Below are 26,943 nucleotides of genomic sequence, written 5' to 3' on the forward strand. Positions count from 1 at the left end.
CAACCAGAGCCGTGCAGCAATTCTGTGCACCCTGTCAACTTCTTTACTTTCACTCAGTAGATGATCCTTGGCCAGAAATTCTATGATCGGATCCATCCAGCTTGGTCCAAGCGACAAAACCACCGAGACCCCCACTTGCGGATCAATGCTAGGCTCATGTAATACTTCCACCATGATCAATTGAGGAGTTTCATTATCTTTGGAGGATGCCAATGTTGTTAAAAAGTCGGCGTGTCTAGTTTACCCTTGGGAGATTTGGACTACTTTTGCCTTATGAAACTTGCCCATCATCTGATTTACTAGCCTTAAATACTTGACCATTCGGGAATCCTCAGCCTCAAAACTTCCCTCAACCTTACTAACTACTAACCGAGAATCTGAATATATCTCCACATCTGTCGCTTCTAGGCTATGTGCGGCTCTAAGTCCCGCAACAAGTGCCTTATACTTAGCTTCATTATTTGATGCTCGGAAACCTAATCTTAGAGAATGTTCCAGCCTTTTGTATTCCTCAATTCGCCTCATCAATTGGCTCATGTTCTCGGGGGGCCTCATGGTCAACGAATCCTTTAACTCCGAATCCTTTGGAAGCCCCAATCTGAAAGTGCTGGCCGCCACCTGGACATTCTGGCATTTTACTCCCTTTTATTTTTTTAATTGGCAAAATGCCCCTGTTTCGAAACTATATAGGTGCGTGCTCCTGTTTTGATACTCGATGACCCGAAAATCGAGTTACTTAAAGTACTCGATTAGTTAAAAATCGACTTATGCCCGATCAAACTTAAAAAAAAAAAAAAAAAAATCATGAAACTCGAGTAAATGGAAATTGAGTTCCAAAACGTCACTATAGGGCTTAAAAATGTCATTATAGAGATTAAAAACGCCGCTATAGGGCCACTGAAACCTGGTATTTACACTTATTAAAAAAAATTTCTAGAAAAACGCCACTATAGGGATTAAAAAACGCCGCTATAAGGCTACTGAAACCTGGTATAAAATTTTTTTCCAGAAAAACGCCACTATAAGGATTAAAAAACGCCGCTATAGGACCACTGAAACCTGTATTCAGACTTATTAAAAAAAAAATTCCAGAAAAACGCCACTATAGGGCTTAAAAACGCCGCTATAGGTCTTCCTGAATATGAGGCGATCACACTTGTAAAATTTTTTTGCATGGAACTCGATTTCCCTAAGCTCGAGTTCCATGCAATTTTTTTTTTTTTTTTTTTTTTTTTTTTTTTTTTTTTTTTTTTTTTTTTAAGTTTGGTCGGCATAACTCGATTTCTACGAATCGAGTATTTCATTGAAACTGATTTTAGGGTAATTGAGTATTGAAACATGGGCATATCCCTATATAGTTTCGAAATAGGGGCAAATTGCTAAATAAAAAAAAAATTAGGGGCAAAAGGCTAGAATTCCCCGCCACCTTCTCGTTCCCCCCCCCCCCCCCAAAAAAAAATTTCATTATAAATTCCCAATAGCTGTTAGCATAGCTTCGAAGAGTTTCTCCAGCCCCCCATCTTCATCATAGCAGGCATCAAATGCTACAAATTACTATTATTGATTGATGTTTTCTGCAGACGTTTTCATAAGATTGTTCTTATTCTTCCCCTACTGTGGGTGAGTTTGGTTCAGCTTTTTGTAAAAGTGCATAATGAAAAAGTTGAGTTTTCAAAAGTGCATAATGAAAAAGTTGAGTTTCAAAAAGCTGAGTGTTTGGTAAAGCTGTTAAAAAGTGCTTTTTGAAAAAGCTGAGTGTTTGGCTAGCACTTATAAAAGTGGCTGTTTGAATGGTAAATTACCAAAAAGGACAATGTATTATAAGGGAGTTTATTTCATACTTTTTTTTTTTTAATGTGAGTTCATTTCATACTTAATTAAAAATCAACTACGTCATATACTTAATAATAATAATAATAAAAATAATAATATATTATTGGTATTATTTAATAATGTTTGGGAATTTTCTTTTTTAGTGTCATAATTATTTGTTATTACCATTAATGACTTCTTATTAATATTAATTAAATCTAAATAATTTTCATCATCATAACGTACAAAATGAAAATGTAAAAAGATGATAAAATATACACCAATAATCCAAATTTAAATTGTACTACATAAAAATGTAAAAAGATATAAAATACATATCAATAACCCAATTTTAAATTGTACAACACAAAAATGTAAAAAAGATAATAAAATACATACCAATAACCCAAGTTTAAATTGTATTACATGATATTATAAATAAATAAAAAAGACAACTACTAATTATTTCCCCCCAAATGGAATTAGCAATGGAATCACGAAGAACCACCATCGCAGGGTCTGTTAAAGATCCTGAGTTCTGCTCAAACTGCTACCTGCTTCACTATTATGTTCTCTTCTAGAAATTGAATCTCGATTGGCGTTTATGAAGCCCCTATCATCCCTATCATTTAGTCTAACAAAATTATGAAGAGCCATAGTAGCAGATACAATAAGTATTTGGATATGGAATGGAAAAGATGGCATGTTTCTAATAATTCTCCATTTATTCTTCCACACACCAAAAGTGCGCTCAATCACACATCGAAGAGATGAGTGAGCATGATTAAATTTTTCATGTCTAGTTCTAGGGCTTCCACCTCTCCTTCGAAAGTCTTGAAGATGGTATGATATCCCCTTGTATGGTGCCACATAGCCTTTCACCATTGGGTATCCAGAATCAACTACATAATATTTCCCTAGAAAATAAAAATTCAATTGTATTAACACACATACAATATGTCATTATAATGAACAATTGATTAATCAATTACAAACCTGGTGGTGGGTGCGGAAAGTTGTTACTTTCTTTACGAATAGTATCAAGAAAAATGTGAGTGTCGTGTGCTGCACCTTCCCATCCAGGCAAAACAAATGTGAATAACATATCAAAGTCACATGCAGCCATCACATTTTGGGTTGGATATCCCTTTCTTCCATAGTATGGAATGGACTTCTCAGTAGGTACAACCGCTGTCACATGTGTGCCATCAATTGCACCGATGCAATCCTAATGAGCAATATTAATAGTTTTCAGTTCCACATGCATTGTATTATCTTAAAGAATATAACACTTATTCAAATATACAATAGTATACATACTTTGAAATGTGGCCAATAAATTGGATGGTCTTGTATTTTGGTTGGAACTTCACTAAAAGTTGGATCAGAAGGCTTTACATATGCAGCTGCAAAGCGAGCACCCAACAGAGTAATCATCTTCTCAAAATGTCTACTTATGGTTTCACCCGAATGCTGAAATATTTCTTGAACCATTCGGTTACATGTTCCATGACCTAGTATCAGTAAACAGATTGCCACTGACTCTTCTAACCTTATATTCCTTGAATGTTGAAGTCCATAGTCACGTTGTAAAACTTGACACAAATTACTAAACACTTCCTTTTTCATTCTAAACATGTTGTAACAAGTATCTCATTACCTTCCATGCAGCGTCTCACCCAAACCCACCCTGTTTGTACAGAATCATAACAAGGAGTCTTATTAATGTATTTATTAAAATATGTCACAACTGCTTCACAAGTAACTGCCACAAGCTGGTAAAACTCCTCATTAGAATTGTCATTACTATCATCATCATCAGAATCACTGTACTGTCATCATCACTGTCACTACTCTCACTATCATCATCATCATTGTTATCACCATCATCATCATTGTTATCACCATCATTATTATTGTCAGCATTGTTATAATCACCACCATCATGATAATCACAGTAATTTCTGTAATCCCCATCCATTAATAGTTCCATAAAATTGTCACTCTTATGATGAGTACCATTATAATCATCCATATTGGTTTAGGCTACACAACAAAGTAACAAATAATCAACCATTGCAAATACTTAATATAACAACATAATAATCAACAAACTCTACATCAAACAATTCAACATCAAGTACATAACACTGTAACAGTTGCTTCAAATGTGTTTACATTACACATATATTAGTCCAAAGATAATACTAAATATCACATAACTTAGTTTAAAGTTAAGACAACATAAAGCTAATAGTAGTCATATGCTAATACAACATAAAATTAATATTAGTCCTAAGCTAATACAGAGTACCACATAAGGTTGGTCACTTCTTTCGGTACAAACAAATCATTTCTTGTAGCCACTCCAGTTTTGACTCTGGCTCCTTGAAAGTTAAAACATCTCCCTACGTGACTTTTTTAGTAAGACAACGGAAGCTTGAATCGCAAACTGGTTATCCACTCCAGGAAGTGCTCTCACAATCGCCATGACATTATCAATTGAACTTGGTGACTCTTGAGAAGTACCTTCATTCCTATTCTGACATACAGTTATTAATTGACTAATACGATTGTCCAACATTGCAGCTCCTCCTATCTTCTTCTTTTTCTTCTGTGAGGGTATTGATTCATTAGTTCGCTTTTGTCCTGAACTATGTGATTGACTAGTATGTCCTTGCAGCAAACTATTAATGTCTAAACTCATGTCAATTGGTTATCCTTAAATTCGGAGCTACCATCTGAATCACCAGCACCCTCTTCTGGCATTGTTGGAGGGAGTGTATTTGAAGAAGGGGTCCATGCAGCTACCCCAGTTGCTGCAACATCCCTAAACATTATTTCAAGTTGTTCTAGATTCTGTAGACCTTTCTCTCGAAATTTTTTAGCTTTGGGTAATTCCTACAAAATGTAATTATAATTTCACTCAGTTAACAATAATATAAAAAAAACACTATCTCCAACTAACCACATATTAATAAAATACTCAACTCACCTTCAACTTCCGGTTCCACCAATCATTTGGAGCAGCAATTGTTCCCTTCACTGCATCCCAACCTAAACCTGTGTCAAGACTCCTCAATTGTTCCCACACTCTCCAATCGCTTTTTAATACATCCCACCTACTTTTTAATTGGCCCTATCATAGTCTTGACCGGTCATATCACAAAATTTGATCACCACAGTGGCCCAACCTTTGGTATTAAAGCCAGCACCTTTTGTCCTATTCCCGGCTTGAATTTGTTCCACACAAAGGTCACAAAAAATAGTTGTCCATGTTGGATTAACATCCCAATCTGCTCTAGCCTTTTTTACCTCGGGGTTGGAAGAGGTGTTTTTACCCATCTATAAAAATAACTAATAAATATATAACCCCATAACATAACTAATAAAACTTGAAAATTCATATCACCATGCAGCACCTCACAATAATAATAACAATAATAAATTTAAAAAAAAACTGTAATAAATCATTGTACACACATAGCATCTGCTTTATTCGTTTGCATATATAATAACTTTTTTTTTTTTTGATGGGGACATATATAATAACTTGTTTATATAGAGTTTTGGAAATTAGCACTATGATTATCGATCACTTTGATAATAAATATTGGAGAGTTTGTACTGTGTACACATATTTGCCTTAACACGTGGGGGCAGTGAGCCACCATTCATTGCAAAATAATATGTTTCTTGAAGTATGATTAAAAAAAAAAAGTAAGCATCTAAGATTTAGATATTCATCACGACGAAGTTTCACATCTATCAATTGGACATTAGTCATGGATGATCATCCAACTACGTAGACAAAGACATCCTTAAACCCAAAACAAAAACAAACCCATCTTCACGCACGAACACAGTGACACACACAAACAGAGATCCACAAAATTTGCAGGGGAGAGGATTAAACAGATCATCCACAAAATTTAAAAAAAAAAAAAAAAAAAATAGATCATCCACAAATTTTGCAGGGGAGAGGACTTAAACAGAGCATCCACAAAATTAAAAAAAAAAAAAAAAAACAAAAACAAATAGAACTTCCACAAATTTTGCAGGGGAGAGGACACAGAGCATCGACAAATTTAAAAAAAAAAAAAAAAAAAACAAATAGATCATCCCCAAATTTTGCAGGGGAGAGAACTTAAACAGAGCATCCACAAATTTTTTTCAGTTCCCGGCAAGAGAACAAATGATCTTTAGCAAGAACAAAGCGATCTAAAATTTTTTTTGATAGGTAAAACAAAAAAAAAAAAAAAAAAAAAATCAGATCAGTGTTGTACCTGGCGGTTTTTGGTAGCAGATCGGCCCTGGTTGGTGTTTTGTTTATCAAAACTCAACCTTCAAAACATATTCCTCAGATCAGATTAGACACAAAAAAAAAAAAAAAAAAATTGCAGAGGAAGGCCCGCTGAAGAAGACGAAGAAAGAAGACGAAAGAGGAAGAAGATTTTTGAGGACAAAATAAAAGAGAGAAACGGGTACTTACGCACGGCAGAGCAGAGCTGAGAGGAGACTTCTGGGGTGAGGGAGCTGCGCACAGAGATGAGATGAGATGAAAGGAAGAAATGAGGGCACCGTGCGTGATTCCTCTGAAGACACCTTGCCCTTTAGTCAAGGGCAATTTCGTATTTCTACTCTCCAACGGATATATGTTAAAAAGCCCAGACCCAACTTTTCAATTATGCACCTCAACTGATCCAAATTTGAAACGCGCATATCTTCAGAAATGTAAAAGCCAACTTTCTTCAAAAAGCTGGGTTTTATTCTCACCAAACAGACATAAAGGGCCAGCGTTTTTGAAAAGCCCATTTTTGGACTCTAAAAGTTGAACCAAACGGGCACTGTATAGTGCAAAGTCATATTTTCAGATGTCTTAGCATATTGTATAGTGATGGGTCTCATCCTTCACCACCAAAGGACTGACATGATGTGTTTGAGTCCAAACTGACTTGAACCAACCCGTCGACACCCCTAGATATGAAGACCATTTTGTTCCTTTCTAAATGCAGAGCCTTTCATTTGAGTAATATTATTGTCCCTTCAACAAATTTTCTTTTCAAGAGCTTTTAGCAGGTGCTTCATAACTTATTAGATTTCTTAAATTAAAAAGATTTTTTCTGAAGATGTTTTCATAGGCTTTTTCAGTTTCTTCCGCTACTGTATAGTGCAAAGTCATATTTTCTGATGTCTTAGCATATTTTTACTTTTTTGCTTATGGGCAGTTTGGGTAATTTTTTATATCCTAAATGGTCACTCTATGTTTTGTTTTAAGTCATTGTCATGCTAGTTCTAGTATGTTCTAGTGCTTCCACAAGCTCAAAGTCAACTTTTGAGGAAAAGTTCCTTTCATAGCAGTCTCAAACTTCAGGTTTGTTGCTCTTTGCAATCTCTTTTTACAATGTTTGGTTTATGATGCTGCCATGGCTCATGAGACTAGGAATTTTAAGTTATGTGGTGCATTTTTTCATATGTAACTTGTAGATTGTGGTTGTTTGTTTGTTAGTAGCAAGCTTACAACTAGGTGAAATGGCATCGTTGCCGTTTTAATGGCTTAGAAGGGGTTATTTTTGCTATATAATTTGTTTCATGGAGACATATTGGCCATTTCAATAGTATTGGGGAAATATTTCTGCAAGTCAAGGGGTTTTTAGGAGGCATGTTGTCCATTTATACGGTTGTGGAGTAGTATTTTCGCAACTTAAGGAGTTTTGAAAGGGCAGTTTGGACATGTCATTGAATTTCGCGAGGTACTTTCTAATTATTGTGTTTTTAGGGAGAAGTTTGGTCATTTTAAGGGTTTTGGTTGTATAGTTTTGCATTTAATGAGTTTTGGGTCAGATTTTGGCCATTTTAATGAATTTAGCTACAGAGTGAATTTTGGGATGAGAATTTAAGCAATGGGTTTAGAGGGGGCAGTTTGCTCATTTGATTGACTTTGATATTGTAAATTTATGGGTTTTCAGGTGGCATTTTGGCGCATTTAAATGTTTTTGGAGGTGTATTTCTTATACTTAATCGGTTTTAACGTGATTAAACAAAGAGAATTTGCTAAAAATATATTTATTTATCAAAATTCACAATCGTCTTTAGTTGGGCATTCATATCCTTAAAAAAAAGAAGAAGCTAAAAAACACTTTTAAATCACCATTGATTTTTTGTTTTTTCACTATGGCTCATACCGCACAAAATAGTAGTATAAATAAACTTACAAAGAAACCTACAAATTATGAATTCTAACACCCAAAAAAAAAAAAATTTGCTAACTTCATAAATAATCAATGAGAATGTTTCTTTTTTTTTTTTNCGTTTTGGGGGCAAATTCTTGCATTTTAATGGTTTATGAGAGAGAGAGACAGGGAGGGGGGGGGGGGTCTTGTCCATTTCAATGGTGTTGTATGTTGGTGATATTTTACATAAATATCGATTATGGATATATTTTTCTATGATCGCGATACGTGGTTATTTTATATTAATTGAAATCATTTTAATGAATATTAAAATCTACATATAATACATAATACATATTTTTTTTGTATAATATTTATGTTTGCCCACAATATTGTTAATTTTGAAACTTGATTTTCTTAATTCATATTTTCTTAAAAAAAATTATATAACACTGTAAGATTATAATATTTACTGTTAAAAATAGATTTTATTTTTCAAACTGATTAAATGATTTTTGAAATCTACAAATAAGAATTTAAAGTATATAATATTTTTATATCCTAAAATTACATAAATTTTAGCAACATATCAAACACTTTTCAACCACTCAATGAGAATGTTTCTTTTTTTTTTTTTTTTTTTTTTTTTTAGTTCTAAAAAAATACATTTATAACTTTCCCAAATCAAAATCTCAAACACCCAAAAACTCCAAGCGAATCATAATCTTCACAAAATTTACAATGTCTAACTTCAACGTCAAAACTGTAAGTTACCATCACTAAATAAAAAACGCAAGCCTCCTTCCTTGGTCATAGCCTATTCATACGGGCTACGATCAAATGATACTACAATGTTAGAGTTACGTAGGTGTCATTGAAAGGTTGAAAGTAAATGATATTGTTTTTTGTTAAAGTGTATTTGAGATGGGATGGAATGAAAGGTTATGGACGTGTATATAAATGAGTAGTAGCGAAAAGGGTGAATGAAAATGCAAAGAGTTTTTTGTGTATGCAAGAGATTATAAGTCTTGAAATATTGAATCAAATAAAACAAATAGTAGTCTTAAAATATTTAATAATAATGTAACAAAAATAGTCTTGAAACATTGAACCAAAGGAAATAAAAAGTCTTTACTTTTAAATTTGTTCTTATCTCTAATGTGGTTTAAGGGTATTTCAATTCTTTTCATAGAGTGCGTCACATGGCAAAACCTTATACATTCTTGCATGAGGTCTCTGCTTTTATATATACTAGTGGTTAACCTGCGCAATACATGAGATCATTTTACGTATTAGAAGACAATCAAAATTTATATAATTTTTTGACTTTTAAATATTTTCAGAGACAAATTTACACTTAGCTCAATATACTTCATCTACTTCTTTTTTTTTAAATGTCATCCAATAATGTAACATGACATTATTTATAAATTGCAAATCTAAAGCCAACCAATATATTGATTATCAAATCCTTTCTATAAAATAGATATATATGTGGCATGTCAATTCCTATCGGATTATATACCAACCCAAACCCAATAAAATGGCACATTTATTCATTGCCACATTTATCTATGTTCTAGGCATTTAATTTACACAGAAGACAATAGCAACCACAATAGCTATCACACTTGCCCAATGCTATGATAATCTTTTGACTCAAGAAATCTCCTTCTAGAATCTCATCTCTTTTCTTTATACCTGCACGTTAACAGTGATAAATTTTTTAGGGGAAATTGCACTTTACCCACCTGTGGCTTGACCCGTTTTAACAGTGCCCACCTGTGATTTAAAAATTGTCACTTAACCCACTTGAGGTGGCCTTCGTTAGACTCCCGTTACCTACCTCTCCATTTTCACCGTCAAAAATAGGGGTAAATGTATCTTTTTCATTATATTTTATGTCTCTTTCCTCTTTTCTCTCATTTTTCTTCTTCTTCACATAAAACATAAAAGAAAACCAATACACTTACAGTCATAAACAAAGCCACAAATCCATGTGAACATACACCCATAGATTTGCTAGCCTTCCACTACTAAATCCAAAAATTGAGTACTTAATTCTTCATAGAACAATCACAAAATAAAACTCTACTCTCTTTCTTTTGCTAAGTTCTCTAAAAAAAACCCAGATTTGCAAGTAAAAAAAATCTGCAAAAAAAAAAAAAAAAAAAAAAATAAAAAAACCCAGATTTGCAAGTGAAAAAAAAAAAAAAAACTAGATTTGCAAGTAAAAAAAAAAAACCCAGATTTGCAAGGATTGTGTTCATCACCTTAAATGAACACAATCCTTTGCACACACAAGTAATTTTACAACCTGATTTGTAAAACAATTGCTGAAGCCATGGTAGTCGCGACCCACTTATTGAACTCCATGGGATCAAAAATCTCCAAGCTGTAAATTTCCTCCATCAACCAAAATCAGATATAAAGTACTTCTCACAAAACTGCCATCAACAACAATTAAGAATGAAATTCATTTTTACACAAATCTATAACCCCGCCCCAAAAAAAGGATAAGAATCTAGATTGATTTCTTTTTTTTTGAGGAAATCCAGCTTGATTTCTAATTATACAATAAAAGCTCCACCTTTATAGGGTATAGTCTTCACAAAGTCCTCAAACAATCTCATATCTAAGTGGAGTAATAAAATATTCGCTATACTTATTCTTTTCGAATAGACAAATACATTCTCACCAATCAAACAAGTACAACATCTAACAAATTTCATTATGTAATAACCAAAAGGCAAGGAAAAACTAAAAACCCATTTCATTCAGGTCCCAAATAAAGTTAAAAAAAAAAAAAAATTCTAGATCCCTAAATTTTTGAATTTTCTTTTCTTTCCTATATTTTCAAAACAACCAACCAGCACTTTGAAAAAGTAAACAAAAAAAACCCAGCTTCAATACACCTCCTTGCTTGCAAGTGTTCAAATTTCACTTGGGCAATCTAAATGAAGAGAGAAAGAGATTATGGGTTTGGGGATTTTTAGGGATTCTAAGGTAGAGAGAGGGAGAGAGCTTGTTCTTCTTTTTAGGGTTCTATTTGGATTTTAATTTTGGCTTATATAGTAAAGGAGATTTTCTAACGGAAAGGGCAGAGGGGGGGTCTAATGGAGGCCACCTCAGGTGGGTTAAGTGACAAATTTCAAACCACATGTGGATACTGTTAAAATGGGCCAAACCACAGGTGGGTTAATTGCAATTTTTCCAATTTTTTATGTTCCTAAAATCAAAACTAATCTACAAAAATCTGTAAAAACCCAATCAAACACATTTGATTTAAGCATCTCTTCTAAAACTTTGAATGGAATTAAGAAAAAAAAAGGGAAAAAAACGGAAGTTCATAGTATTGATACACTAAAGAAAATAATAATATGCCATTATAAAAAAAAAGAGAGGAAAAACAAAGTTCATAGTATTGAGATATTGAAGAAAGTAATAATTTGCCATTAAAAAAAAATGAACTAACTTTGTAAGAAATGGAATTGGTTATTTTGCTTGTCTAAATTTGATTACTTAATAATTTATACTATTCTTAAAATTTGACATATATAAATGAATGCTTAGAGCATCAGCATTGGAAAATTCCAATTCTACTTTATTTTACCATTCCAAAAAGTCACTTTATCATTATATCATATTATTTTATAATATCTCAAGCATCTCAAAACTTTATTTTTATTAAAATATTATTTTTTAATCTTTCTTTATTATTTCTTTCCAACTGTCACTTTTTTTCAGACTTCATGATTCGTCACATTTTCCTGAGCTTTCCAACAATCATTTTTTTTCATTTCTTTTCTCCTTAACCCCTAGCATCGGTTCAACACACAGAGTCACACACACACAGACCCATGACACATCGATCAACCTATCCAAACTCATCATCACACACACACAAAGCCACACACACACAAACACAAACCATCAACAAAGCCACACACTCACAAACACAAACCATCAAATTATCAACAGAGCCATACACACACAAACCATCAAACCAGTTGGAGCCAACAATAGCCACCACACCCACCACCCAAGCCACCGATCAGCAAACCCAAGCCATCGATCAGAAACCCACGTTGCCGATTTGAAACTTAGACCGTCGATCAGCAAACTTAAGCCACCGATCAGAAACCCACGCCACTGGAGTAAACCCATTCAAAAAAAATCATCACCGGAGCCACCATCGGAGCTATTGATGATTAACCTAACCGATCCACCCACCGATCAACAGATCCACTGTTTCAAACCCATCGATCAACCGATCCAAACCCATGGTTGAGCTATAGTGTGATGAGAGATGAGAGAGAGGCCATGTGAAGCTTCAGCGATGGAGATGGGTGAGAGGCTTGGTGAAGCTTCAGCAATGGAGGATGGTGTGTGCTGGTGTTTGGGTCTAAAGAGAGGAGAGAGCATATGGAGAAATAGAGAAGGAAGAGAGAGAAGATAACAACAAAAGTGAGAGAGATGAGAGAAATTTTGGAGGAAAAATGCATCATAAAATATATATATATATATATATATATATTAGAATTGCACTGTAGCTAAAAAAAAAAAAAAAAAAAAAAAAAAGGAAAAACAAAGTTCATAGTATTGAAATATTGAAGAAAGTAATAATTTGCCATTAAAAAAAAAATGAACTAACTTCATAAGAAATGGAATTGGTTATTTTGCTTGTCTAAATTTGATTACTTAATAATTTATACTATTCTTAAAATTTGACATATATAAATGAATGCTTAGAGCATTAGCATTGAAAAATTCCAATTCTACTCTATTTTACCATTCTAAAAAGTCACTTTATCATTATATCATATTATTTTATAATATCTCAAGCATCTCAAAACTTTATTTTTATTAAAATATTATTTTTTAATCTTTCTTTATTATTTCTTTCCAACTGTCACTTTTTTTCAGACTTCATGATTCGTCACATTTTCCTGAGCTTTCCAACAATCATTTTTTTTCATTTCTTTCTCCTTAACCCTTAGCATCGGTTCAACACACAAAGTCACACACACACACACACAGACCCATGACACATTGATCAACCTATCCAAACCCATCATCACACACACAAAGCCACACACTCACAAACACAAACCATCAAATTATCAACAGAGCCATACACACACAAACCATCAAACCAGTTGAAGCCAACAACAGCCACCACACCCATCACCCAAGCCACCAATCAGCAAACCCGATCAGCAAACCCAAGCCATCGATCAGAAACCCACGTTGCCGATTTGAAACTTAGACCGTCGATCAGCAAACCTAAGCCACCGATCAGAAACCCACGCCACCGGAGTAAACCCATTCAAAAAAAATCATCATTGGAGCCACCATCGGAGCTACTGATGATTAACCTAACCGATCCACCCACCGATCAACAAATCCACCATTTCAAACCCATCGATCAACCGATCCAAACCCATGGTTGAGCTATAGTGTGATGAGAGATGAGAGAGAGGCCATGTGAAGCTTCAGCGATGGAGATGGGTGAGAGGCTTGGTGAAGCTTCAGCAATGGAGGATGGTGTGTGTTGGTGTTTGGGTCTAAAGAGAGGAGAGAGCATATGGAGAAATAGAGAAGGAAGAGAGAGAAGATAACAGCAAAAGTGAGAGAGATGAGAGAAATTTTGGGGGAAAAATGCATCATAAAATATATATATATATATATATTTTACAATATTGCGTAGAATTGCACTATAGCAATATTGCAAAAGAATTTGCAATACCTGAGTTTAGAGTTCTCTGATGCAAGGCATTTTGGAGCTGCAAATGCCAAATTCTCCTTACATTTGGCATTTGCATTCTCTAATGCTAATACTCTTAAGAAATGATAATCATCATTAATGGGCTCAAAATTTCTTTTTTAGATAGTGTATAGAATATTTAATTCATATGAATAGAAACTATTGCAGACTTTAAGNTGCAGAATACTTTTTTTCTTTTCGACTTAAAATTTATACTAAGGCAACCAATATTTGTTCACTGAAGGTATATAGCACTAAGCAAATAGACTTGTGAAGTCTATATTCCACTTTAAAAGTTATTATGTGATCATTTAGATCCCACAGGGAGGGGAAAAAAACTATATCTTTTAGATGCAAACCCTTGGCTTAAAGCCTTCAAATATCTCTGAAATTATCCTTCTTACAAGTTCAAGCAAAGCTAAAACACCAACATAGAAAACATAAATAGTCATAAATTTCATGGGTCAAATAATTTAGTTAAGAATTACAATACAACCATTGATTTAAGGAAAATAAATTTTGAAATATGGATCTATAATATTGTAGACAAAAAAATAAAATGAAGTTTTTCTAGTCCTCTTAACTACCAAAGTTTTGAACCATAAATTAACATTCCATAAAGTACATCACTTTCCTCTACTTGGAGGATAACAACTTGTGTCATAAACATGTACAAAAGAAGGAAAATACATAAAAATGTTTATATCTCATGGAGAGAGAAAACAATTAAATACTATCATGAATAAAATACTATCAAAATTAACCTTTTTTGTAACTTTATAAAATCCTAAAATAGAAATTTAGAAAACTTTAGTAGCTATAATTATCATGAATAAAATACTATCAAAAGCATAAATGGATAACAAACCAATTCCAGTTTATCAAATTGTTTGAAGCTATGGGCGATAAGTTGCAGCCCTATAATAGATAAGATTTTGGTGAGAATCAATTCATGGACATCCAATGTTTTGTCATTTTTTGTTTGGTATTCATATATATTGGACCAGTATGTTTGTTCCACCTTAAAAAAATCATCAAGCAGAGAGAGAGTTGGTTCAACTGGTTTTTGTGAAAAGGCATTGATTCCTCAGCTTTTGATGCTAATTATTTTTGGGAAGTATCTGATTAGATTAATCAATAATTTTACCAAGGTCAAAACAGATTAATAGATTATGCCCATCTGCCTTTACTGGGTGCTAGAGCCAATCATTATTTTTCTCATAAACCATGATAGGGCAGCAACAACAATGCATATATAGTAATATAGACATTAAAAATGCCCTTAAGCTAAGTATTGCATTGATGTCAAGACGGCCAACAAATACCAACTGAAGGACTTATAGAGCTATTTTATTCTAAAACCACAGCTGCTAAACTTGAGGTAAAAAAGCCTTTAATATAAGTATTCAAGATGGCCTAAAATACCAACTAAAGGTCTCATAGAGTCACTTTATTTCTAAAAACACAGCTGCTAACCTTAAGATCAACATTGACAACATATAATGAAAGAGACAAATATATTGAGGAATGGAATAACAATCTAAATGTATGAAGAAACATTAGCAATAGCAGTACCTTCCTTCACCAATTCCTTACACTTGCATAACCTTCGACTAAGTTAAAACCCCATCCTTCAAGACTTGAAGTGTCCCATCTTCTAAACAATTGAAACACATTGAAGGCAATCCATTAATAAACAATTGAAACAACACTGTTTAATGACTACCAGAGACTTTCTGTGGGTATTTAACACTATGGGCTTTTGAGACTTAGTGGTCAAATCTATGATACTTAGAGCATTCTCATTAGGTGTGCTAAATATGCCAAATGCCAAATATTTGGCACATTTAGCACACCAAACACAAAAATAACCTCTCATGAGGTGTGCTAAATGTCTCAAAAATATGAGACATGTTACAGTACGCTCTCAAATATGAGAGCATACAGACAACAATGCCAAACACTGTTTGGCTTATTTAATTCCTTTTTTCTCTCTCCTCCTCTTAGTTCTCTCTTTCTCGGGCATTCTGAAACCCATCTCTCTCTCTCTCTCTCTGGGGCACTCTCATCGCCATCTCGCCACGCCCACGCCGTCTCATCGTCGTCTCGCCATGCCCAGGCTTGCCACTGACTGACCCACTTTGTGACGAAGAGGAACTCCGGTGTGAAGCAAACGGTGGCCGGGAGTGAAAACTTCCATTGCCGTCTCGCCATCGCCGATCTTGTCGCAGTGTATGTCCGATTCAATTTATGATTTTAGTGTAAATTGTAATTAATTTTATAATTGATTTGGTGGATTTGGGATGTGGATTTGTTTAATTTGGTGGATGTGGGTTTGTGCGCCGGTGGTGGGTTTGGTGGATGTGGGTTTGTGCGCAGCCTATCTCTCTAGTTGTGTTTTTTTTTTTTTTTTTTGAGGTGGCGGTGGTGGATGTGGGTTTGTGCCGGTGGTGGCTGTCGGTGTTGTTGCGACAGTGGTTGTCGGTGGCTGTTGTTGCGACAGTATAGGTTGTGCCGTTGTTGTTGTTGATGATGAGGATGAGAATGATAGAGAGAAATTTTACTGTTTGAAGTTTTTTTTTTTAATGATATTTTAATGTGATAGATATATTATTTAATGTATGTGATTGAAAAATAGAACACCTGATAAATGAGATGTTGTAAAATAATGTTGTAAAATAGTAAAGTAGGTTTTTGATGTGTCAAAATGGCATTTTTTATAGAACAGTTGATGAGAATGCTCTTATACTGTCTCTATCCCTATTTTTTTTTTTTCCTAGAATCTAAGGCCCTGTTTGGATTGAACCTAACTCAAAACTCAGTTTCCTTTCCTCATTTCTCATTACTCAAACTCAGTTCTCATCACTCACATCTTTATCTCTACTTTTTCCTTAACTCAAATAAATTTTTGTTTGGTTCTTGTTCTCAGATGCATATCTCACTTTTGAAACTCAAATTTTTGATAAATTGGTGGAGCCCACAAACTGTGGCCACTTAGAACGGTAAACCTTTACCCGCGTCCTTCTCATCTGTCCTCTTCCCGGTTCTTGTTCTCAGATGCATATCTCACTCTTGAAACTCAAATTTTTGATAAATTGGTGGAGCCCACAAACTGTGGCCAGTCAAAACGATACTTTACTTGCGTCCTTCTCATCTGTCCTCTTTCCGATTCATTTCTTTTTTGTTCTGTCTCACTTCCTCCAACAACCTTGCCAGAGATGAGTATAGTAGTTATACAATTCCTAGAAATTTCATATAAAGAATAGCATTGATTTTCATAAATTTTTTTTACATTCATTTTCAGCTCTAGTGATGTTAAATACTACTGCATAGCTCAAACATGAAGCACACAAAACCCAAATATTTTCAGTAATGTGAATCAGGGGGCAGAAACAAAAAATAACTAAAAAAATCCAAACAAAATCTGGCTTAGAATAACAAATTACATAAAGTAAATTGAGAGCACACAAACTAAAAAATTTGCACAGAGCAACAACTCTTTACTCCACAAATACCCAAAAAAAAAAAAAAATTCATAACAAAAGTGAGCAGAGGACGAGAGAGAGGGAGAGCTTCGGTTAGCTGCTGTTGGGCTTCTGGGTTTTCTTTCAAAAGGAGAGATTTGGGTGGTCTTCAATTATTGGGTTTCATTCTTCACAATTGCTGGGTTTTTGGCTTTTCTTTTAGATGGAGAGCTTCAGATGGGTATCGATGTTCTTCAGATAAAGAGGGGAGAAGTAAAGATAGGACAAGAGAGAAAGGAGTAAAAAATTTATAAAGAAATGTTGGTTTGTTGCTGGGGGAAGGAGAAAGTAGAAAGAAGAAAGGGAAAGAGAAAGAGAGAATGCTGCTGGAGAAAGGAGGAAGGAGAAAGTGATGAAGAACATGGGTCTGGGTGGCTGGGAAAGTAAAGGTAATAAGACCCGTTGGAGCAAAAGCCTGCGCAGGGATGGGATGGGACACTATTGTGGGACCCAATTGTGCTGAAAAATTACAAAAATTGCCACTGAGTTAACAAACTCATAACTTGAAAACATGCTTGAGCTGTTTCTGAAATTGATAACCTATATTTCAAAAAACTCAGTTTTGTTAATTGAGTTAACTAACCCAAAATCATCCGAACAATATTTATATATGTGAGTCCCACGAATTTTGGATTATGAGTTAACAAAATTCAGTTTTGTTAACTCAGTTTTGCAAAATCCAAAGAAGGCTTAAGCCACTGCGTTGGCTTGGATCATGTCCTACAGGAATCCGCGTTATACTTTTTGATGATAATACAATTTCTGCCTTTTCAATTTAAAATAATAATAAACAATCAAAACAGAATTGAACTCCAACTGTTGAACCAAATTTGGTTTACCAAATAGAGAAAATCAATCACCCCACTAAACATATGGCATAGTATTCTTAAATTTCAGTTCTAATTTGCAAGTTGTAAAATTTGCACTACTAATTAATGAAATTAAATAAATAAAGAATCAAACCCAAAAGAAAAAGAGGAATAAATTCGCCTTTGTTGTTTCCCCTCTCAACTATATATATTTTTATATTCCATGGCCATTGATCCTTATATCCTCACTTTTGCTTAGTTCTTCCAACCTAAGTTGTGGATCTGTATAATTGAGTTTGTGCATAAACTTTGATAAATCATTGGGTTTGGAACTCTGCACTGGCTGTCATTCTGTTTGATATATATATATATATATATAATAAAATTTTGATATCGTTAATTTTCATAGATGTTTTTGTACTTTTTATTTATTTATTTAACATTTGCTAATTATTCCGTGCATTGCACAGGTTAGCAACGCAAGGTGGTTTTTCACTTGGATTTATACTCCATAACAGAATATAATAATGAAAGAAATTAGTGAGATATACTCTCTAAAAAAGTTGAGGGTCTGATGTAGAGATTGAGAAATGTACAAATAATCTATTTATACATCAGAAGTCAGAACAGTGACTAACTTGAAGGAAGAGAGAGATTACATGTTACCATAAACTATCACTTCCAAAGCATCTTTAATCAAAGATTAAAATGAAATTACAATTCAAAATAATTCCAGCAATTACTAGTGTCTCAAATTCTAAGTTTCAGTCTTTTTCCGCCAATTGTGAGCAGATTAATCTTAAAATTTCATCTCACCAAAATTAAAAAGAAAAAGGGAAAAAGGAAAAGGGAAAATGAGACTCTATTTTATGTGACAAATAAATACTTATGAATTTCAAAACAATGTGTAATTCTTATGTGATATAGAAGGAAAAAGGCACGCAAATAGCCCAATTACATTTTCCACCCCAAAAATAAAATAAAAGGAAAAATCAAAATCAAATTTAGCTATCCCCAAAAAATAAAAATCCAAAATCAAAACAAACACTTTAAACTCCAAGCAACCATATTGTAGGGACTCAGTTTAGAAAGGTTCCCCAACAATACATTTTTAGAGAGTGGATCGAAGGTTTAGGCTCTAACAGACTAGCAATGGAATACAAGCCCGCCTTCTTCCATTGAAGGGGAGTGAGCCCAGTTTACAACTAAGGGTAGCTCCTCGGCACTCGTCCGAGGAGACCCCTCTCCCTGAAACTAACACGACTTCTAAGTCCTATGTCATTCCCTTGAATGATCCAAAAAAAATCCCCCCCTCCTAATTGCTTTGCTTGCCTTTCTTATATAGTTCTCTTCTTCCTATTCCTTTCTTCCTTCTGTTGATCATCCATTGACCTTCTCTCTGACCGTCCGTCCCATCACAGGTCTTATCCGTACTAAAGTGGCTCACCATGATCGATGTTGCCCTGCCAAGGGGTTACATCCCCATTAATGCGGCCAGGGGGGGTTAGGTGAGCGCATTCAATGCAGATGTGACAGCTCGCCTAAGGCTTGCTCCTTTGCTGTGCTCCCGTCACCGACGCGTGGCACTAGGCCCTCTCCTTCTCAGATATTCAAGGAGTCTCCTTTGGTGGGTTGGTGCTCGTGTTCTTCCGAGGTCTCGGACACCCGAGGACGGGGTCATCCTCGGATATGTTCCTCGGGGGTTGGTCCTCGCGCTTTCATCCTCGGACCCTTCATGCATCCTCGGCGTGGGCCATTGGGCCTGGCTTGGAGTGGGCCAAGGCCACCTATTTTTCTGGCCCCACACATATCAATTCTCACTTTGTTTGTAGGAAAAGGAAAAAGGAAAATTACTTGAGTCTTACATTTGAGTACTAACAACCATGGTATCCCTGTCCTTAGAAAAAGCATGTGACCTTAGTAAAAATGAACCTTACAATTGGCAAACAATTTTAACCACCATTGACAACTGGACCCATATTAATTAGTCATTGATGATCATAAAGAGGATCTAAAACGCAACATCAGACTCATAACATCAAGATTACATGAGAAAACACAATTCTCATGCAATCGCAGGTATCTCAATAACATGGCACTACACAGTACTAAACATTACCTCATATTTGTTTAGTCACAATGGCCTAATGCTTGTCGTGCTGTTTTATCTCTTAAGCTTTATCTTATGTCTGGCTTTTCGGATAGCTTCTACATCTACTTGCCTTCATGCTTCCACTCACCTTAAACTAAAATCAGAATTAAGAAACAATTGACCAAAAATTCAGTTCAAGCCTTTCTTTCGAATAGTTTGATGGGAATTGAGAAAATTAGGAAAAAATTGATTTGAAAAAAACAAAAATAGATAATGGAAAATCCTTAAGAGAGAGAGAGGTTGAAGGTACCAGTGAAAGCGGAGATCGTTGGAAGCATAGTCAATCTGTGTTTTCCATGCCCAACAACAATAGAGACATATTACATATCACTACTTTCATTTTTGCAATAAATCTAATGAAACACACATGAAAAATTTTTATCTGTTCTGAAAACCCATTTATCAATGAAGTTTACCAACAAAATAATTGGGATTATTCAATTGACATGATTATCATTTTTCTTGCTAACCCTTCTTAGGCAACATTTATGTTCTTTTACTTATTTAATCAAAAATTTCAAATGTGTGTACTTTTATACACCACTGAATTTTAAGTAACTAACAATAAGTCTAGTAGTATGGATCCAAATCTGGCATAATATTGTTTCAAAGCTAGCAAAAAACAGAGAAATCCACAGATACCAAAAACTGGAATGAAAGACAACACAAACCAAAATTTGAAAAACGGGTACAGGGAAACACACAATCAGTAAAAATAGAATGCTATAAACCACAAACCAATTGTTTGAATCTGGTTTGAACTTCAAATGAGTAATTACAGAAGCATCAGAATGTAACATTTCGATTTCCCTTTTTTTCTATGTCTTTAGTACCAACTTTCATGACTCTTCTAAATTTTTTTGGATTGTGTTATTCAATTCCTCTTGCTTTAAAAAACACAACTGTTGGGTCTCAACAACATACCAATGGACCACAAATTATTCACTAAGGAATTTGAAAGTAATTCAAAAACATCAAACAAACATATAGTAAAAGACAATTTTTTTTCTTATTTAAACATGATAAGTCACAATCCAAATTGAGTCATGTGAGTTCAAATGTAAAGAGAACACTTCAATCTTTGCATTCATTAAGGATCTTAATTCTAGCAAGAACTAAAGAAATTAAAATCTAATTGTACCTTTTAATTCTTTTATTGCAGAAGTCCCAATGTCTTTATCTAGCACAGGGAAACGATATTCTGCAACTAGAGGGGGAAACAGAAGAAAAAGAAAAAAAAATTCAGAAATTAATTTTAGTGGCAAACGAAGAAAAAAAAAAAAACTGCCAAACAGGAACTAACCAAAAAAACAATAATCGACAAAACAAAACCCAAGAAATTGAAAAAATAAATGGGAATGGAGAACTCTCTCCTTCTCTCTTATTTCTCTGTTTTTGCCCTCTCCAAACCTAAATCTCATATAACTCCAAATTTCAAAAAATTAAATCAAAACCTAATGTTACCCAAATACCTAAATAAAAATCAATCCAACCAAATTTCTCAAAACTAATTCATATTTCATACCCGTACCCAGATCTAAGAAAGAATGAAAAAAAAGAAAAACTTATCAATGGTAGTTCTCTCAATGTCTGTCTTCTTCTCGTCTCTGTATTGCAAGGTTTATTCTTTCCTCCTTCTCTATCTTTGAATTGCAAGCATCGGCGTTAAGAAAATTGAAAAGGAAGCGAAAAGAAAGTATCTGAATAGGAGAAATGGAAGGCGCCCTTACGATGATGACAGAAGATTTGGTGGCGCCCTTCTCTCTATCTCTGCTTCTCTATTTCTCTGTCTCTCTTTTTTCTCAATCTCTCTTTCTCCTTTCTCCGTGAAGCAATTTTTTTTTTTTTTAAGCGGTTAGTTTCCTTTTATACCAAGGGCTCCCAAACAATGTTTTAACGTAGTCAAACATTTTTATTTATCAATTTTAAACGGTGTGTAACTTTACCAAATAATGTAATTTATCGCTTTTCAACTTAAACGTGTTTGAATTTTAGATAGGTAGTTATCCTATTTGTCAGCACCTCCTTAATTGTAGGAATCCACTTTCTCTTAGCTTCTGCTATTATACATATATATATATATATATTGATGATTGATTGATTTAATGGGTTTTAGGTCGTATATTAATGAATTTGGTAGCGAGGCTTTTGCAATTGAGTGGGATTTAGTGGCCATTTGGCCGTTAAATTGGTTTTTTTAAGGGGTTTTTAAGCAATTTATTATTGGTTTTTTGGGGGTCAATTTAGAATTTTAATTTTTTTTACTGGCAATTTCAATTGTTTTAGCCGGGTAATTTTGCAATTTAATGGGTATTATGGGAGCGTGTCGTACATATTAATGGTTTTGGTGTAGTATTTTTGCAATTTAACACGTTTCTACCGTGGTTTTGCCAGTTTTTTGAAGTAATTATGGATTTTTCGGTGGGGTTTCGGGGATTCCAAAGAATTTGGAGGGGTATTGTTTGCAATTAACTTGATTTTTAAATGGCATTTTTGCCAATTTAATTGCTTTTTTTTGGGGGGGGGGGTTATCTTTGCTATTTAATTTGTTTCAAGGGGACATATTGGCCATTTTAATAGTTTTGGGGAAATATTCTAGCAATTTAATGGGTTTTTAGGGGGCGTGTTGTCCATTTCTACGGTTGTGGAGTAGTATTTTCACAACTTAATACATTTTGATGGGACAGTTTGGTCATTTCAATGAATTTTGCGTAGTACTTTTTATGGGCCATTTTGGCCCTTTTAATGCTTTTGGAGGGATGTTTTCACAATTTAATGAGTTTTGAATTGGAATTTGTCCATTTTAATGAATTTTGTTTTAGTGTGAATGAATTTTTCGTGGGAATTTTGGCAATATTAATGGTTTTGGATGAGAATTTTAGTAATTTAATGGGTTTAGAGGGGGCAGTTTGCCCATTTTAATGACTTCGGAAGGGGTATTTTTGCAAATTAATAGGTTTTGATGTGGAATTTTTACCCTTTAATTGTTTATGGTGGTATATTTTGTATATTTAATTGGTTTTAGGGATGCAGATTCTAGCTTTTTATTGGGCTTATTAGGGGGTATCTTGTTTATTTCAATTTTTTTGGCGTGGATATTTTTCTAATTTAGTGGGTTTTTGGTCGTATTTTGGCCATATTAATGAATTTGGAAGCTTGCAATTTAGTGGGTTTTAGAGGCCATTTGGCCGTTAAATTGGTTTTTTAGGGGCAATTAAGCAGTTGATAATTGTTTTTTGGGGGTCATTTTAGAATTATAATTGTTTTTTACGGGCATTTTAGCAATTTCAATCGTTTTAGCTCGGTAATTTTACATTTAATGCATTTTTATTGGGGTTTTGGCAATTATTTTTTAAGTAATTATGGATTTTTCGGTGGCGTTTTGGGGATTCTAATGAATTTGGAGGGTTACTTTTGAAATTTGCTTTATTTTTAAATGGCATTTTTTTGCCCTTTTAATGGCTTGGGAAGGGTTATTTTTGCTACATAATGAGTTGCAAGGGGACACATTGGCAATTTTAATAGTTTTAGGGAAATATTCCAGCAATTTATGGCCTACGGCCTGTTTAGACAGAGGGGGGAAGGAGGGGAGTAGAGTAGAGTTGGCTAAAAATAAGCTAATTTTGTACTAAATCTACTTTATTCTACTTTACTCCCCCTCTCTCTCCTTCAATCCAAACAGATCATTAATGGGTTTTTAGGGGGCATGTACATTTATATGGTTGTGGACGAGTATTTTTGCAACTTAATAAGTTTTGACGTGACAGTTTGGCTATTTGGATTTTGCATGGTCCTTTTTAATTTAATGTGATTTTAGGGGGATGTTTGATCAGTTTAAGTATATACTATATAGTATCTACACATTGCTTACCCCATCCTACATTTCTTCAGAATAGGAAAAATCCGCGCAAGAAAGGAGGGATCAACGATCAAGTGGAATAAGAAATTTTTGTCATCCCACATGTTTGAGCAATAAAAAATAAAAAATAAAAAAAAGCTTTGGAAGCCACACTGTTCCAGTTTCTCTCTCTCTTTTTCTTTTTCTTTTTTTTTTTTGAGATAAAAGGTAGGTAGAGGGGGCCTATTTTAATGGCTTTCTAAAGTCTAGTTTGTGTGGCTGTTTGGGCTGAGTGTTGCCTTAAATACCAAGTGGGCATCACCACAATTGTCCTATCCAACTTCCTATTCTTGGGCCAGGGTCACTGCCCATCTAGTTGCTCTAGCTTCTCCTGCTTGTTAGGCCCTATAATTGAGATCCACTATCTTCAAGGAAATAATAAAAAATAAAAATCACTGAAATAACCATTTTTACTTTTTTACATTCTCTTAGCCAATGATCGGAATTATATCATATACTATATAATAAAAGTTGGGTTTAGAAGTCGTGGTTATGCCAAGTGACTTCACCAAATTACAAAAAAATGTTAAAATTTAAAGAAAAAATATATATAATTTTTATTCTCCTATCATTTCTAAATTGATAAAAATATTAATTTGATTACAATTCAAATTCTTCATCTAATCCTTATAGATAAAATTTAAGAAAAAATATATATAATTTTTATTCTTCTATAATTTCCAAATTCTTCATCTAATCCTTATTGATAAAATTTTATCATCTAAATTTTAGAAATTTTAATTCTACTCTAATTAAAATTTTATTATAAAAATTTCTAAATTTAAATCTCATCCCACATTTTCATTGTTTTTATTTTTCTCAAGTTGCAACTTACATTTTATTTATTATTATTAAATTAATAATATTTTATTAGAACATCAAACTACAAAACTCTTGATTAAGGGATAAGATTTAACAAAAATGATAATCCTACAAGATGTAATCCATATCACAAAATTATAATCATACAAATTTGCCCACTCACACCACGAAAACAATGCAAGAGTATTTGTGCATAAGAGGAATTATAGATAGACTTACAATTCTTTAAAAACATTAGGCATGAAGAGTTGGAGGCCTTTTTTCAATCAAACTTCTATACGATGTATCTAACACCTATATAATATAGGTTTGACTTTGAATGAAAATACAAAACTTCAATCACGGTGCTAGGTAAGTAATGAAAGCTTCAACGATGCTAATGGATGTGTGATTTTTATTTTCTTTTCAAGCAAGCTTTTTTAATTTTTTTTTAAGTGGTTTTCATTTTATAATGAGACATATTTTTATATAAAATTTCTTCCTGCTTTCAATTTGATCTTTGCTTCGTTTTACATAGGATATACAAATTATTTTTTATTGATTTTACTCATTATACAAATTGTTGTTCACAATAATAGCCCAAAAAGGATGCACTTTTGGCATGCAAGACCTCGCCAAAAGGTATTACTACTCAATTCTCATCTTATGTTAATGTTAATGGAGGTATTTTTAATTATCCATGAAAACTTATTAGCAAAGTCATAACTCTTACTAACATGCTTGCAGTTACAAGTGATTCAATTTTTGGCTATGATCTTCAAATTTTAGGTAACATACTACAAGTATTGCAACCCTTCTCTATTTTTTCTTATATCATGAAGAGGCGAAATATAAGTTGACGGGTCCTTGCGAAGTGGGCTGGGCGGTTCCTCATCCATGGGTCGAAGACGGATTGGCCCGTTGTGTGTAAGATCTTTTGGGGACAAATCCATCATCAATGGATACAACTTAGACGGATCTATTTGCCACGTGTCATACAGAATCCCTAGATGGGAATACTTGCGGCGCGCACATAGTATCTCAAGGAAAATAGAATCCTAGCGGAAAGAGGGTTTTAGAAGTTGCGCGCATTAATGAAAATCTTCTCTATAAGGAAAAGACTTGTCCATCACGTTTTGGACTCCTTAAAAGAATTTCTACAAGGAAAGGACTTCGACTCCAAGTAAAAGAGGTCAACTTTCGACTACTATAAGAACCCCAATACCTTAATGATGAAAATCAACAAGCATTCAAGAATCCATTGCATGTTCTAATTGGGCCTATTACTAAAGCAAGATCCAAGAAGATCAATGAAGCACTTAATGGGCTGATTCAAGAGATTTGGGTTTATTCTAACAGAGGACATTCCAAGCTTGGCCCAAAAGAAGATAAAAGCGTAATAAATTTAATCCAAGCTATTGAGGGCTAATCTGGCCTAATTGGGCATGATTTATGGCGTGGATTAATGGCTGATTGATTTTCCAGCTCCATATCATTTAATAGATATTTTTCCTAGTCTGGAGTATCTAATTTTGGACTAGATCTACCTTAATTTTAAGTTTTTATTATTTAGAACGTTTTTAGCTATTTTTCCTATTTTGGATTTGCTAATTTCAGACCAAATCAACTTTTATTTAGGGTTTTATTATTTAGTACGTTTTTTATATTTTCTATTTCCAGTCATGTCTTATAAATAACATGCACTCATTGTAATAGGGAGATTATTGAATAAAAATCAGAAAAGGTGAGGCTTTGCCATTCTTTTGGTTCTTCAAGAACTGTGAACTTATCAGGAATTCTTCCTTGTGGCGTTCAAACTTTATACATTTGGTTCGTGATTCAATTATAATCATTGGGTCAAGATGTTACACTTATACCTTTGGTCCGCGTTTCGATTATAAACGTTGGGTCAAGGTTTCTATCAAAAATCTGAATTTTAATTTTCGGGGGCAAGTATTCCTATATTTTTGTTAGGTCTCAAAACGTGTCGATTGAGGTTCGTATCAT

General features: G+C 33.9%; 2 protein-coding genes and 1 long non-coding RNA gene across 6 annotated transcripts; all 3 read right to left on the bottom strand.

Moving 5' to 3' along the window:
* Positions 1 to 2,062: 2,062 nt before the first annotated feature.
* LOC136063720 (protein ALP1-like) lies at positions 2,063 to 7,831 on the bottom strand. Of its 3 annotated transcripts, XM_065764519.1 has the most exons (6): positions 6,305 to 7,831; positions 6,099 to 6,156; positions 3,473 to 3,858; positions 3,133 to 3,326; positions 2,809 to 3,040; positions 2,063 to 2,729 (listed from the first exon to the last, which is right to left on the bottom strand). In XM_065764519.1, the coding sequence occupies exons 3-6, from the start codon at positions 3,477 to 3,479 to the stop codon at positions 2,335 to 2,337; spliced, it is 828 nt and encodes a 275-aa protein (XP_065620591.1). In that variant the 5' UTR covers positions 3,480 to 3,858; positions 6,099 to 6,156; positions 6,305 to 7,831; the 3' UTR covers positions 2,063 to 2,334. The 3 variants fall into 3 exon arrangements, with proteins under 3 accessions (XP_065620591.1, XP_065620590.1, XP_065620589.1); XM_065764518.1 differs by lacking the exons at positions 3,473 to 3,858; positions 6,099 to 6,156; positions 6,305 to 7,831 and having other exon boundaries at positions 2,836 to 3,040; positions 3,133 to 3,453; XM_065764517.1 differs by lacking the exons at positions 3,473 to 3,858; positions 6,099 to 6,156; positions 6,305 to 7,831 and having other exon boundaries at positions 3,133 to 3,453.
* On the bottom strand, positions 4,516 to 5,157 carry LOC136063718 (uncharacterized). Its single transcript, XM_065764513.1, has 3 exons — positions 5,007 to 5,157; positions 4,808 to 4,875; positions 4,516 to 4,713 (listed from the first exon to the last, which is right to left on the bottom strand). Exons 1-3 carry the CDS (start codon positions 5,155 to 5,157, stop codon positions 4,516 to 4,518), a joined length of 417 nt encoding a protein of 138 aa, XP_065620585.1.
* A 2,364-nt stretch (positions 7,832 to 10,195) lies between the features above and the next one.
* On the bottom strand, positions 10,196 to 21,779 carry LOC112006839 (uncharacterized). 2 transcript variants are annotated; one of them, XR_010625333.1, is made up of 4 exons: positions 21,379 to 21,779; positions 20,488 to 20,522; positions 20,205 to 20,331; positions 10,196 to 10,432 (listed from the first exon to the last, which is right to left on the bottom strand). It is a non-coding gene; the product is annotated as an uncharacterized LOC112006839 (long non-coding RNA). The 2 variants fall into 2 exon arrangements; XR_002882391.2 differs by lacking the exon at positions 10,196 to 10,432 and having other exon boundaries at positions 19,984 to 20,331; positions 21,379 to 21,777.
* Between the last annotated feature and the right edge of the window lie 5,164 nt (positions 21,780 to 26,943).

This window comes from Quercus suber, unplaced genomic scaffold, assembly GCF_002906115.3.
Source record: "Quercus suber isolate HL8 unplaced genomic scaffold, Cork oak 2.0 scaffold_565, whole genome shotgun sequence".
NCBI classification, from domain to species: domain Eukaryota; kingdom Viridiplantae; phylum Streptophyta; class Magnoliopsida; order Fagales; family Fagaceae; genus Quercus; species Quercus suber.